Source organism: Typopeltis vanoorti, chromosome 22 (assembly GCF_054136105.1).
Source record: "Typopeltis vanoorti isolate ZY-2024b chromosome 22, IOZ_Tvanoo_1.0, whole genome shotgun sequence".
Taxonomy (NCBI): domain Eukaryota; kingdom Metazoa; phylum Arthropoda; class Arachnida; order Uropygi; family Thelyphonidae; genus Typopeltis; species Typopeltis vanoorti.
The window spans coordinates 89624064-89640172 of NC_143570.1; the positions used below are offsets into that span (position 1 = coordinate 89624064).

The window sequence follows — 16109 nt, forward strand, 5'->3', positions numbered from 1 at the left end:
TTTTAAAATAGTTAATTTGTACTTTGCTAGATAGTGTATAGAGTAGCTATATTAGAACCTTCAATAGTATACTGGACTGAATCTGATGTTAATGCTTTTGGAGATTTCCAGATCATTTAACAAATAATCCTATCATAATGTCCTGCCACTATGCCTGAAGGAAGTCTGGATAGTGTTATGTGGCGAGAACTGCTGAGGTCATGATTTGCAAAAGATTTGGGTTAAATTCTCCATATATATATATATATATCATTTAAAGAATTCATTACTAATTCCCGGCCCCTCCCTATTTCAACTTCACTTAAACAACAACTGTGAAAAGTCAAACAGATTATGTAAAAAGGAAAACATCTAAAAGCCTTCCAGATTTCCTTCACTAATATAACTAGTTCTTCCTCTGTGGCAAGACAAATTTGTTCATTTCACACCCTGATGTACCAACGTATCCTGCAGTTGACGAATTTTGGAGAGGAATTATGGGAGCAAATTCCTCTTTCAGTTAACAGTTTTTATATTTTAAGTTTTATTTTAAATATGTATTTCTTATAAAAGACAAGTTCCTCCTCATTTGAAATATCTGTAGAGGTATCTATCAGAGACTCGCTCTGCTGGAGTCTTTGATTTCTGTAACTACTACTTGTTTAATGACATCAGCAGTAACTTATTTAACTTTACTAACTTCACAAACTTGACGGTTTGTGAAGTTAGTAAAGTTTTATTGAATGAATGTATTGAAATGAATATAATAATAGGCTGTAATAAAAAGGCCCTTGAAACTCTCAGAAATTTAAGAATCCTCTGATCTCATAGCAACTCAAGCTACGAGACCAGTGTATCATGTATGTTAATTGCATGTGTTCTAATGGCTGGTTTGCTCGCTTTCTTTGGCAAGCACACACACATATGATGTGCTGGTGATTTCTGAGTAAGTATATGTTAAGTATTTTTGTGAGAATTGGATGCCTCATGCAGTCTAAATGTCCCTAATTTGAGGAGTCTTATTGTAGTAATCTAGAGTTACTATCAGCAGCCGAGGATATTTTTGCTTATATTATGAAATGCAACTTCATCTTCTTAGGAAAACACTTGAATTCCTTGAGTCCCATCTTGAAGGACACATTTTACTCATTTGTTTTTATCTGATAACACAATAGAACATTTTTTTTCTCTGTCTTTCTCCAGTGTGGTCCCTTATATTTGCCTGCTGTTTTGCATCATTTCACAAAACTAAAGTGTAGTTTGTTTTCTTTTGTTTATTGCTTATAATGAAGGATGAATTTATGTAAATTATCCATAAATAATAATCTATTATATAGGAAAATTACAATAAGCAAATTCCCATTGTATTCTCATTTATAGGAATAGTATATTACAAATGAGCACTGATTTATGAATTGTTATACTTTTTTGTTGTTGTTGTTGTTGTTTAATGGTATTTGTGATTTTTTTCAAGAAGAATGATAATGACTTGCAAGTTATCAAAATATGGTTTGAGAATTTTTGACTATTTATTTCCCAATTAATTTGCAAATGCCAGGTAGGCTTATGTTTATAACAGAGGATGAGAAATATATAGTGCCATCTGTTGTAGATTGGAATTACTTCATCTTTCGGAAACAGCAGCAAGATACATCTTTGAGAGCATTTTCATGAGAACTAACTTTTAGCAAGGGGAGGGAAATAATCTACAATAGAATTAAAAGTACATAAGTTACTATCTCCTAGTTGGAGATAAAACTTCTTTATTAAGTTTGTTGGCTGTTGCCTATAATTAAATGACAGTAAATGAGATTAAAAGAAAAGTGTAAATTATGCGAAGGACATAAGGTAATATATTTGGATGAATTCAGAATGAAGCTGAAAATTCACTCACCCATTTAGGAGAAAGCGGAGTGACAAGTAGATTTCTGGAGTCCTGCCTTATGCCATCATTCATCACAAATTTCCTGATATGTACTTTCAATGGGTGTATACTGTGATAGTATAAAATGATTAAGTTTACATTATTATCATTATTATTCCAAGACCCTATGGAGTCACAGACTCATCTAGGGGAAGAACAAGAGGTCAGGATGACCTCTTGTTCTCCCCTGATCTCGCACCATTTTATGAAAAACCTCTTCATTGTTAATCCTATAACAACCCCTTACTAACTTATGTCTTCATCATATCACTCCTCTTTCTCCTGTCCACTAGACTGCATATTGCATGGTCTCAACCTTTCTTCATATTCAACATTCCAGAGATCAGAAACTATTTTAGTTAATCGCCCCTGGATCCTCTCCAATATCTCTTCATCCTTATGAAAACCAGATGATCAAATCTGTGCACTGTAATCCATATGTGGCCTAATCAGAGCCTTATACAATGGAACCAGAATCTCCTTACTTCTAAGTCCATGTCCACCACATCATTCCCAGAATTCATTGTGTTATCTTCACAGTTTTGGCAATATGTCCTCTAAATTTCAGATTCTTATCCACCATCACCACAAGATCTCTTATTTCCTCCGCTTCCAACAAGTATATCCCCACCAAGAGTAAATTCTACATCTCATCTTTGCTTTCCTTACATTTTGCAACATTGAACTCGCATCCTCACTCCCATGCCTATTCAGTCAGTCTATTCCCATTCAGTCTATTCAAGTTTTCTTGTAAAGCCACAGCATCTGTCTTATTCCTCATAGCTCATCCCAACTATGCATCATCTGTAAACAACTGAATATCTCCATTCAAATTTTCCCCAACATCATTAACATACAGATTAAACAGCAATTTCCTGCTAAACCCCTGCTCTAAAACAGACCCCCCCCCAAGGCACACCATAGTGACTTTCCTTTTCTGGGAGATTGTTTCCAATACATAACTTGTTGATACCTATCAGAACAGCCAATCTCCAATCCAGTGCACTAGTAATCTATCAAAAGCCTTTGCAAAGTCTAAATATACTACTGTGTATCCATCTCCCACATTCAATTCTGCTCGACAGCAGCATTGAATGTGGGAGATGTAATAAATGAGTAGATTAAAAACATTACGTCCCTTTAGCAACTCCATGCTGTCCATCAAAGATAATACCATTGTTGACAACCCAATTCTGGATACTGAATCTCACCAGTCTTTCCAACATTTTAACCACAACACTTGACACATGATTATTACTAATCCATTGTCAGTAGTTTGCCTCCAGATTAGTCTGTCACTTGCTAGCATTCCAGTATTGTCAAATATTATATTCCATCTTCTAGGATACTTCTGCCTGCATCGCTCCACCTAGGTCTTGGTCTTCTGCATCTTTTCCTGCCATCTTGGCATCAGACACCTGTTTTCTTAACCTTTTGTCTCCCATTCTGTTTATGGCCATACTAGCTTAGATTAGCAAAAATTCTTGAATGTTATAACGTCAGGTTCCTTCCTTCCTAATATCTTCATTTTTAATATGATTCTGCCATTGATGCCATCTGATCACTCCCTTAATTTTTCTTATAACTGTCATATCTGTGGTTACTAGTCTTTAATCAGCTGTTTTATTTCTAACCCAACTCTCAGGTCCATAAGTTAAAATTGGTTCGAACTCTGTCTTGTATACAGCTGATTTAGTGTTTTGACCAATTTCCCCTGGAAACTCGGGTTTTTCATCCCTCAGAATAGGCAAACTGGCCAGGAAAACACATGCAATTACAGGCAAAAATACATTATAACCAATAGCTTTATGTTGGTTTCATAAGTTGGTGCCGCACTAGTAATATGGACTCATGGCTGCTGTATCATCTTAAGCTAATTAATTAATTAATCATCTTTGATAATTTTTCTACTTGTTTTAAGATATACTTTTACTATGAGCGTTGTTTTGGTGAAAAATATAGAAATGACAATGTTTGTCATACTGATCTAGATAATGACATAAATAACTTTTAGCCTGTGATATTAATTTAGGTGGTGTTCCAGCAGCTGCAAGCAAACAGCTTTCAGATATTTCTCTTGAAGATGAATTTGGTTCAAAGGATTATCGTTCACTTATGGAGTTACGTTTAGATCATGCATCTAGACCATTATGGGTGGTAAGTTGAGCATTTGTAATTGTGAATGGCATTTATTTAAAATCCTTTCCTAGTGCTGTCAGTAGTCCATTAAACCTTCAACATGATATCCTCCCAGCGCTTAAGCCTTAACTCACATAGTTATGTATACTCTGTTTTGTACTATTGCAATAGTATTTTTACATTAAGGAAATTGCTAGTTTGTTTTACATTTATAGCACTATAATTTCAGTGACATCTAAAAGTGAATAATTTGTCTCATTTCATTGTCATTTTCTTATTGAGTACATTATAATTGGAAGACTAATTTCATTTCCTCTTTGGTGCAAATAGTGGTTTTGTTTATTTATTTATTTATTTATTTTCTTTGGTGTATTGTGTGTGTGTGTGTGTGTTCTTAGGCCAGTTTGCATATTTTGCAAAAGGAAAAACTTGAACTTCCCTGAAAAAAATATCTTGTCATTTCATTCTATGACCATTCCTTTCCTCTAAAATCTTAATGTTATTGGGGGAACTTAATGAATTGTATAAGTAATAAATAAATGAATAAATACAGTTTATATCAATAAGACATTTATATTCTTGAAGATATAAACAAAAACTAGTAAATAACGTTGTTATTGTTCATTATGTAAATAAATTTGGGTTGTTCATTGCTAAACAATTAACTTTGCATTGTGCACTAAACCTTGACAATTCATCTCATCTCATCTTCCTTTTTTCCTCTTTTACCTTGCGGTGTCAAGGGCTTATTAATCATCAGACCTCAAACCATTCACAGGATAAGGTGGTCAGCCCTATGCCCCAGTGTATCCTATGTCTGTAATGTTGAGTTCTCAAGACCGGTTTTGCCTGCTTTGCAGGATGAAAAACCCCAGGATAAACTTGGGGGAAAAAACCCTACTGTCCACACCCGAGACCGGCTAACTTGGCTATGGCTGAGGAAGATCCTTCAGCTCCTCACGTCTTTGATGGGAATTGAACCTAGGACACTCCTTCCCCAGGCATATGGTTGTGAAGCGCACAGCCACTAGGCTAACCATGCGGACACCTTGACAATCAATTATTTTTTTATATAATTGATCCCATACACAAGAGGTTGAGAGAGACTTATAAGCATATCAGTGCCGTGTATGGGATGCAGATTAGGACTGAGATAGAAGTTTATTATTATTATTATTATTTATTTTTTTTTTCAAGAGCAGTAGGTTGTTGTTTGGGAATACTTCACAAGGAAAGGGAAAAAAAAATATTTAAGTAATATAAAATTTATTTATTTTATTTATAATTAATCCTTAGTTAAATTTTTCACTCAGACATGCTTTTGAATAGTAGCCATGCACACAAAGGTTTAAAAATCTAGGAGAGGCAGGAGAAAATTACTGACCTTGCTTTGACCATCCATACATTGCAGTTTCTAAGAAATATTGGTTGAGGAAACTTGTTTTATTGTAAATGCATTAGGTTGATTGAAAGTAGTTAATATGACAAGTTAAGAATAGACTATTAAAATGTGATGAGAAGTCAATCAACGTCCACTGACCCTACAAAATCTCCGAGTAACACAAACACTTCGCAGAAACACCAATCCCACATGACATATCATCCACTTCCTCCATGAGTTCAGACGATGACCCAAATGGCCGAAACGGTTTGCACCCCGTCAACCCTCTCCCCAGCCCCCTTTTCCCATAGCCCCTTCCTCTAAAAAACAGTTGCTATTTTCAGCCCCCTTTTTCATCTTTTTCCCACCCTACTAAAAAAGCGCCTCACCCACCCTTAAAAATAATATATGTATATATTATACGCAAAACCCAGGTTTTTTCAAATTAATTCTCCCACATTGCCTCAGCACCCCACTCCCCTTTCAACACCATAACAGCAGAAGTATGCACACCGCAGAAAGAAGTCAGGCAACAACATCCAAGAAAAGGTATGTGCAAATTTTCTTTTATTATGCTACATATATTTGTCTCTAAAATGAATCTTCAATGCCCTAAGAATTCGTGAGTAAAAAGCCAATGACATTAAAACAGGGGTACTCCTAAACAAAAGCAGGCAAATAGCTGTAAAAATAATAGTAAGGTTAATCATTTTGGGCAGAAAGATTACCAGCTGTGTACCACATTGATGGAACTATATTCCAGGAAATTGATGAAGCCAAAGATTTGAGGATGTTAATAGATAGGAATTTAAAATTTAGAGGGCATATCGCAAAAGTGGCTATAGCAGTTCATCAGATTACTAGGTTACTGAAGAAGACTGACGAGCAGAGACAAGCAGGTTATTATAGCTCTTTATTGAGCTTTGGTAAGACCCCTATCTTGACTTCTGCATTCAGATCTGGTCACCTGGGTTTCTTTGTGATGAGGAGGTAGTGGAGAGGATCCAGAGGCGAGTGACAAAGATGGTAACAAGTGTATTGAATGAACCTTATGATGACAGGTTAATGGGGTACAGATGTTGGTTGACAAGCAGAAAAGAGGTGATGTGATTGAAACACAAATTACTGAAGGATTTTTATAAGATTAATAGAGGAAATTTTTCAGAATAGATCTCATGGTTAGAGAACTAGGGGCCATATTTGGAAACTGAGCAAGAGTGTAGTTAGCAGGGATGTGAGGACTAGATTTTTTGTTTGGAGAGTGGTGAATAAGCAGAATAGGTTGCCAGAGTCTGTTGTGGGTGACATGACTGAGAATGAGTTCAAAGCAAAGTATAATAATTACTGCATGAATGTTGGATAGTGCTTGGCATGATGATTATGGCCTTCCTCAATGAGTCTGACTCCATGGAGTAGCCAATAATAATAAATGTTCTTCACATCCGATTTGGGATTCGAACTCAGATCTTTCCAACAAGAATACTTAACTTTGGGAGCTTGAAAAATAATTATACCCATTTCTTTCTACCTGTAGAATGTAATAGGTATAAGGTATGCTATGCATTCATCATCTGTTCATTGGACATTCACAGATGTCGTATGGTTACTCCAATGCTCGTTGATGTGCTACATCAACGAGCATTGGAGTAACCTTGCCATGTAGTTCTGTTGTATGCTTTTTTTGGAAGCTTCAACACTCTGAAGATCAATCACTTCACACACACACTATCCATCCATCTCATTGACGATCTACCCTTCCTCTTTTTTCCAAGAACTGCCTTCTATTACTGTTCTGAGAAGTCCTCTTTCCATCCTTTCAATGTGTGTCCAAAATATTTTAACTTTCTTCTGTCAATATCCTTAAGGAGCCTTAAAGTTCTACTGATATTTGTTGATATCCTCAACAGCCTTCTGTAACACCACATCTCAGAAGCAGCTGTCCTTTTTCTTATTTGATTTCTTTAGGTTCCAAGTCTCACTTCCATAAGTTGCTGTTGGAACAACTGCATCCAAAATCCTCAAATTTGTTCCCATGAAGATAGATCCATCCTTCCAGATTTTACACAAGTCTCTGACTGCTGGTTTAGCCATTCCTAATCTTCCTCTGATGTCATCTGAACAGCAATTCTTCACCTTAATAATGGATCCAGGTATTCAAACTTGCTGACTTCCTCAATTCTTTCTCCATTAAGGTGTTCTTGTTTCTCAATAGCTTCCCTGTCTGTATTTCCTTTGAGAACTATGATCTTTGTCTTGCTAGGATTGAGTTGAAGTTCTCTGTTATTACTGATCTCATTTACTTTATCAAGAATTTGTCCTAGTTCTTCTTTGTCATTACAGAGGAGTGCAGTATCATCAGCATACCTCAAATTACTGATCAGTCTATTTGTATCTTGAGCTCATCCAATGCTACATGCATTGGATGATATCTTATTTTTAAATTGAGAAATTTATTATTGATAACATTTATTCATTTATTTAATGTAATGGCGGTCAGTGAGGGATCAAGGATTCCATGAAGGGGGTCATGGTCTAAAAAGTTTGCCAACCCCTGATTTAATCTCATATTCTTCAGTCCCTGTGTCTCTTTGTTTTTCTAACTGCCTTCTTTTGATTTCCATGTTGAATCTGATATCCATAGGTCTCTTGGACCAAGATATTTCTTGGCTTTATCTTGTATTATCACCTTGAATCCTTCCCAAAGCATTTCTGGAGAGTTCTCCTCATTGGTCTCCAAAAAATCATCCAATTGAGTTGATGTGTCTTATGTGAACCCACTAGGAATTACTCTAACATCCAGTCTAGTGGGATGTACCTGACTTGGAAGTTTTTGGAGTCTTAGTCTTACTTGGCTCTTACTAGCCAATGGTCTGTACAATAGTTTGCTCCAGGACGAATATGCACATCAGAGATGCTTGTCTTCCACCACTGGAGAGCCAAGATGTATGCTGTGTATTGTCAATACATAGCATTGACAATACAATGCTATGCATTGTCAAATATATAATATGTAGTGGCAGTAGAGTATATGATGCACATTTATATTTTTCCCTAAATTTCCCATTATTCGGGTTTGTTCACTGTCATGGTATTTCATTCCTTTTGAAACTTCCAAAAATTTTTTGGAGAATTAAGTTTGAATTGAAAGGGGAGGAGTTAGAAGAAGTTGAAAAACACTGTCATCTTTATTGTCAGATTTTGTATATAATAATTAGTACATTAATTTCTTTTCTACTATTGATTAATTCATTGTTTATCTGTTGAAAGGAAATGTTCAGTTTATATATATATAATAAATTTATTATTATTATTTTCATTTCAGGCACCAGATGGGCATATATTTTTGGAATCATTCTCACCTGTCTATAAACATGCTCATGATTTTCTCATTGCGATATCAGAGGTAAGAATAAAAAGCATCCCAATAGTGAAGTTTGTATTCGGTTAGTAACAGACTTTAACTAGAAAGCTAAATGTAAATAGTGCAGAAATTAACTAAGCAAGTTACAATACAATAAATATCAGAAGATTTAAAGAGAAATACATATCATATATCTTCAACCAAAAAATTAGAGAATTGTAAACTTATACTTTAACTCCTTGGAACCTGTTAATGAATAGTGTGTCATGTCTGGAAATGTAATATAATTCTTATATATGTACATACATGCACACATATGTGCATTTATATAAAATCCTTAATAACTTATAGACATTTACTGGTTCCAAAGTGTTAAGGTAATCCAAATTGACAATTTCATCACAAGCTTAATGGCATATTACTAAAAAGGAGAGATCACCCTTAAATATAAAGAAAAAATCCCCCCCCCCCCAAAGACACTTTCACTACATGTTGTGGTGGATGGTTTCCTTCCTGTAGATTTTCCACCAGTCTGGAGCACCCAGTATTTTGTACTTTCACCCACATGTTGTCTCCTATACATAGACAACCTTTTTACTAACCTTACATTCACAGTACTGCTGCTGATGACAGGACTCTTCATCTCTCTTCTTCATTTGAAAAACATTGTGCCTGAATGATCTAATCTTCAACATCTTCCATAACAATGTCTTAAATACTAATCTCCTTGTTATTCTTGAGTAGACTTATTAAACTCAAGTACTACCACCCCACAGTTCTATCTTATTTCTCTTAAGAAGGATCTCATTTCAGTCTGATTTATGACTTCAGTCTTTTCCAGTTCAAACACATCACATCCATATCCTTCTCAACCTTTAAAAACTTAGTGTCCTTTTCTGTTCAAGACACTTCTCACCTCTACAACTTATAATGCTGTGCTGGCATAGTTGACTGTATAATAATAATAATCCACTGCACTTACAGGTCCTTAAGGTCCACAATCTGTCCAGATTTGCTTTTGTAACTGTAATTTTAAGATAAGGTAGTAAGCCTTATAATGGCTAAATATATATTTTTGTGTGTAAATTATGTGTGTTCTGGTGGTGTGATGAAAACTCTGTACTTTTGTATTGAGACCAGCTAACTTTCCATTGAAAAGTTGATAAAGGCTCTTCACATCCTAGATGGGATTTGAACTCGGGTCTTTCCAACCAAAGGGTTTTTGTCAAAACTTGATTGAGTTATAGAAACTCCTAACCAGTGGGTAGTATCCATTCTCCAACACTAGCAGTCTGTGAGATTGAATCCCACCATTGGCATAGATGTGTATGAATCTTTAGGATGTGGACGGATTTTATCGCTGGATTATTAGAGGCTTGGATAAGTTCTGTGTTTGATCTCTAAAGTTGAATTTCCTGATTAATCTTTAGCCCACACAGTTACTAATGTATGAGGTTTTAAACTTTTTGTGAGTGCAATTCACATTAAAAAAATGTAAACTCCACATTTGTACAACTTTAGAATATTGTTCTGAAATTTAGGGTGATGCATCAGAAAACCTCCTAAAAATTCTTTTACTTCTTTTTTTCCAATCACTTTCTCATAGATATTCTGTTTCATGCTTTTTCTGTAGGTATTTTAATGGCTGCTACTCTACCAAACTGACTGTCATCATAATGTGAAACACTATCAGCTGCTTGTCAGCATTCATGCATGGTTGTTTTAAACTTACTAACAAACTTTTCATGCTTCTCTTTTCATTGCAAAAAGTCTTCCTCAGACTGTTTTCCCCAAGTACTACAACCTGCGGTTCTTCACAACAATTCAACAGGTGGTTTCTTTCTCTTAACCACTTGTCCATAAGTGGTACTTTGTGTTATAGATTTTATGTCCTCTTTTGCGTGGAGATGATATGAAATATATATATATATATATATATATATATATATATATGTTAAAGATACCAAGCAATTTTAAACCTGGTTTTAAAATGGCATTAAGGGTAAATATTAAGATTAGTGATCGGAGCTTGTTCCACCTTTGCCACGAGTTGCCCTGGTCTTGCACTACCTGTGGGATCAGTTAGACTTGCATCAATTGCAGGCGCAAACTTGACTTTTGGTCTGTTTGCTTACTTGGGAAATGGAGAAAAAAACCAGGTTTAAAATTGCTTGGTATCTTTAACATATTTATACCCAAGGTAAAAATACTTTCTACATATATATATATATATATATCAGTGATAATAGATATCTATAGGATATACTGAGAACGGTAAATAAAAATATAAAAAGTAATAAAAAAATCATTATTAAAAATCTTTATCTTTTAGTACTCTAGATAAAATGTAGAAAGAAGCAGGATTATGAGACTTATTCACAGAGATTGGAGAAATTCTTTCTAATTATGCTGCAGGCCTCACTTTGAGACTGGAAGCATTGATATCGGGATATCGGCCTGGTTGGCTGAGTGGTTAGTGTATCTGCTCTTCAGCCAAAAGGCTGCGGGTTCGAATCCCACAGTGGTCATGGGTGTTTGTGATTGTCTGTTAAAATACTAGTGGTAGGCAGTAGATGCCATTGGTGTAGTGTGGTTCATTGTAGTTGGATTGAGTGGTGGAGACAGAAAGCTGTAGAGTAGTTGCCCTCCCTCGATGAGTCTTTGGACTCCCTGGAGGTGTCATGTAATAATAATAATAACATTAGCTTGAGCAGTATTGTTAACTGCAGTAAGAGTTCACAAGACAGTGAACCACCACATAAACCTCTCATTTTGCATAGGGATTACAAAATCTTGTTAGAGCAGCAAGCACATTCATTTGAAATGACAACTATCCTTTGTCTAAAAAAAAAAAAAAAAAAAAAAAAACTTGAGTTTGAATATTCTGATCCAAATTCATGTTTTTTTAGGTATAAGAATGTAAGCATTACTTATCCCAAAAGAACGTTTATAAAAATATTTTCATTTATAGGTGAGTGAGTCGTCTAATAAGGAGAGGTAACATGGTTTTCCCTTCCCAAAACTTGTCTATCCTTCCTTCTGTTCATCTTTTACTGCAAAACAGGTAATCTGTACAACAAGCCACTGACATAGCAGGCTATAGATGCTCAGTTATGATTAACTGTTTTATTTAATGAAATGAGGCTAAGGAAAGAAAAAAAATTCTTCAATTGGCATGAAAAAAACACAAGTGATAAGTAATACTATTTATATATTTCAGCCTGAATATTACAGGCCATAATTAGTGGTGATAATACTATTATTGCCACTGATGATGGCCTTAAATAAATAGTATTACTTATCAAGTGTGTGTTTTTTTTTCTGTTAATTGAAGAAGCCTCTCATGGCCTAATTATCTCTTAAACAACAAAGGGATGTTACTTGGTAATGAAGGTGTTTTTATAACGATAATCTCAAATTGCCATCGTGGTTAGCCAAGTAATGCACACACTCTCACCAACAGGCTGTAGGTTTGAATCCCACTGTAGGCATGGATGTTTGTGATTGACTTTAGATAGAGGATGAATTTCATCGTCCAGTTTGACATTACTGCCCTGCTTTTTGGATGCATGAAATGGCTTGAAACCTTGTTGGAAATCCTACTTTAGAGTAGTGTTTCTGGACCATGTCAAGTTATAAATAAAAATATAAAATTTAATAAAAAATCATTATTAAAAATCCTTAGCCTATAGTACTGTAGTTGCATCTACTGGACAGTTATCAGTTGCAGGAAAATTGGAAGATGCTGCTAAACTATTCATCTTCTGAATTATGTAAAATCATTCCACTTACATAACATCCATTTAGTTTATTTTTGTTCAGTTAATCCTGGTAAAGCTGGCCACAGAATCTGAAAAATTAGCAGAGAGCAGATTAAAAGTTTACTATAGATATACAATCCACTATAATATTATTATTAAGAGAGACCTCCAGGGAGTCAGAGACTCATCAATGGAGGCCACACACTACACTATATTATCATACTTATTCTTGAATTCATTCACACTGCTTGCACTCACAACATCCAATGGCAATCCATTCCAATCATGCACCACCCTCTGAGAGAAAAATCTAGCCCTCACACCCTTCTTGGCAATCTTCATTCTCAGTTTCCAAGGATACCCTCTCGTTCTTTCCCCACCCTCCATAAATTGAAAAATTCCATCAATTGAAATCTTGTATGATCCTTTCAGAAGTTTGTAGGTCTCAATCATATCACCCCTTTTTCTCCTGTTTGCTAGTGTCTGCAGTCTACAAATTCTCAATCTGTCTTCATAATCAGTATTCCACAATCCTGATATCATTTTTAACACTCTCTTTTGTACCTCTCCAATATATCAGAAACCAGGAGACCAGACTTGCGCACAATAGGCCAAGTGTTGTAAAGAGGCAAAATAACATCCTTATCTTTACATGTGAACGTTCGTTTCAGCATTGCAATTATCTTTTGAGTTGTATTTGCAATCTTTGCCACGTTGCTCCTAAACTTCAACTTCCTATCCATTAACACTCCAAGATCCCTAGCCTCATCAGTTTCTTCTAGCCTAATCCCACCAATATACGACATTGGATATCTAATTATGCTGAAGTGAATGACTTTACATTTACTCACGTTGAACTGACACCCATTTTCCCATGCCCACAATTCAAGCCTATTCATATCATTCTGCAAGTACTGCATATCAGCAGCATTCCTGATTACCCTACCTATCTTTGCATCATCAGCAAATAGCTGCATGTCGCTTGTCAAATCCTTTCCAATATCATTAATGTACAGATTGAATAACAGTGGACCAAGCACTGATCCTTGTAGTACACCACTTGTTACCTTAAACCTTGTAGACTCAGATCTCCCGTATACCGCTTTTTGATATCTGTCAGTGAGCCATCCTCTTATCCATGCTAATATCATATAACCCAAACCCATTTTCTCCAATTTATGTAACAGTCTACCATGCTGTATTCTGTCAAAAGCCTTAGCAAAATCCAAAAGTATCATGGTGTATCCATTCCCCTTGTCTAGTTCAATGGTAATATTGTTATAGAATGTGAGCAAGTTGCTAAGACATGACTTTCCTTTAGTAAACCCATGTTGTTCATTGCAAAGTAGAGATTCACTGTCAACCCATTTCTGAATGCAAGCCCTAACCAATTTTTTCAAAATCTTCACCACCACTCCTGAGATACTAATTGGTCAATAGTTGGATACCACTGTCTTTGCACCACCCTTGTGCAATGGAATTACCGTACATTCCTTCCCTTCCTGCGGAATCTTCCCTGTTTTGAGACTCATATTAAACAGCCTGGTCAAAGGAATGACCAGTTCAGCTGAACACTCTTTTAGCACATGTGCTAATATTCCATCAGTCCGTATTGCTAAATTCTTATTCAATTTGTGCAACAGCTCTAATACCTCGTCCTCATACACCTGCGTTTCTTCATCTAGTGAAGAGGTAACAGTGAGCTCAATGTTGCGTTCACCAGGTTGATAACTTTTAACAAAACAGGCACTCATTAACTGAGCAACCTCTTCTGCATCTGTAACCCTCGTGCCAGTGATGAGCTATGGAAATTTTAACAAAGGGCTTGCATCGTCGAGCAAAAAAAAAAAAAAAAAAAAAAACGTATTTTACAAAAAAACTTTTATTAATACAGCTTGTGTACAAATTCCAATCAAAAAGCATGAGAGGACAATCAACTTCTAATTTAACAAAGACTATAATTTTTAAACAAATATTTCATGATCTAAACATGAAATATTTGCACACAATCAACTGTTTAATTTATCTTACATAAGAAAAACATTTTTTAACAATCAAAATATAATAAGAATAAAATCTTTTATAATCTTTTATAAAATATTTGATTGGCTACCAGAAGGGTAAAGATAGTGCATGTGCTTATTTTATTTTCAAACTTGGGTGCATTCTTTATAGAGGAGTTGAAACAATAATTCCAAATAATCTATACACTACCGAATAGACTAATTTTTGTTAAGTTACCATATGAGTTTGTCGCTTAATATGTTTAAAAAAAAATAAAAAAGTAAACAAGAACAAGGGGTACGCAAATTTGAGAAAAATTTAACAAAGGGCTCGTGTGAGCCCCTTATAGCTCACCACTGCCTCACGCTATCTGGATTTATAAGAGTGTTATTCTTTCATATTTATTCTTTCTTTTACTTGCAACATATCTATAGAATTCTTGTGGATTGTCTTTAGCACTCAAAGCCAGTTTCTTTTCATACTCAGACTTTGTTTTATGTACAACAGTTGTGACTATTCTAGCCTTCTGCTTATAACGTTCATAAAGGACGTTATCCTTATGCAAACGGTATTCTTCCATATCGTCCCTTTCTTACGAATTTCTTGCTTAATAAGATTACACTCTCGGGACACATTCTGATATCGCATCATTTAAGTATTGTTTAAATGCTTCCCATACACTATCGATATTCTTTCCATCCAGCCACTGATCCCATTGCACTGAACTCAGTATACTCCTCAGTTGGTCATAATTTCCTGCTTTGTAGTTCAGGATGTAACCTTTTCTGAATGGAACATTCATAAACTTAGTCACTTTCCAAGTGAGTACCGCATGATCACTGTCACCAACTAGAGGCAGAATAGTTACGTCTTTAACTGAAACACCCTCTGACACTATAATCAAATCTAACACTCTTTGACCTTGAGTTCCTTTTGTCACATGCTGCTTGAGGAAATTGTCCTGCAACAGCTTAATAACTGCATTTTCATTCTTCTCATGAGATTCTACTGCTACCCAATCACTATTTGGATAATTAAAGTCTCCCATTATGATATTTCTTTTCATGCTTATCTTTTCTATTTTGTGATGCATTTCTTCATCACCAGCAACCGATCCACCAGGTCTGTAACAACACCCCACTATGTAATTGATCTTGTTAGATTCCACCTCACACCAGATGGCTTCAAACTCAGTGTCACATGAAATATTGTTAGTTGCAATACTACAATCATAGGACTCAACTCTAACTGGATTCAAATCATCTGATATCATTAGCAGCACGCCACCTCCTTTCCTATTATCTCTATCCTTCCTAAAAATACTGTACCCTTGACACTCGACACCAGTTAGTATGTCTGATTCTAATAGCCCGGTCTCACTAATACCTACAATCTGAGGTTGCAACATATTGACTAAGGCATCAAACTCTACCTTTTTTTTTGATACTCCTAGCATTCGTGTACAGACATAATAATGTACCTGCTGTTTCTTTTGTCTTGTCTGCAGTCTAATAAATAAATATTATTTATTAAAATAGGGAAATTATAATTTCTAGGTTT

At 35.3% G+C, this 16109-nt stretch overlaps 1 protein-coding gene across 1 annotated transcript in view; it reads left to right on the plus strand.

The window, feature by feature from the left end:
- Positions 1-16109, plus strand: part of hay (ATP-dependent DNA helicase hay) — a 337042-nt gene that overhangs the window by 29251 nt on the left and 291682 nt on the right. The window contains exons 3-4 of the mRNA XM_090412093.1: positions 3936-4060; positions 8746-8826. Of these exons, the coding sequence (XP_090268219.1) occupies positions 3936-4060; positions 8746-8826 (206 nt within the window). The remainder of the gene's footprint in view (positions 1-3935; positions 4061-8745; positions 8827-16109) is intronic.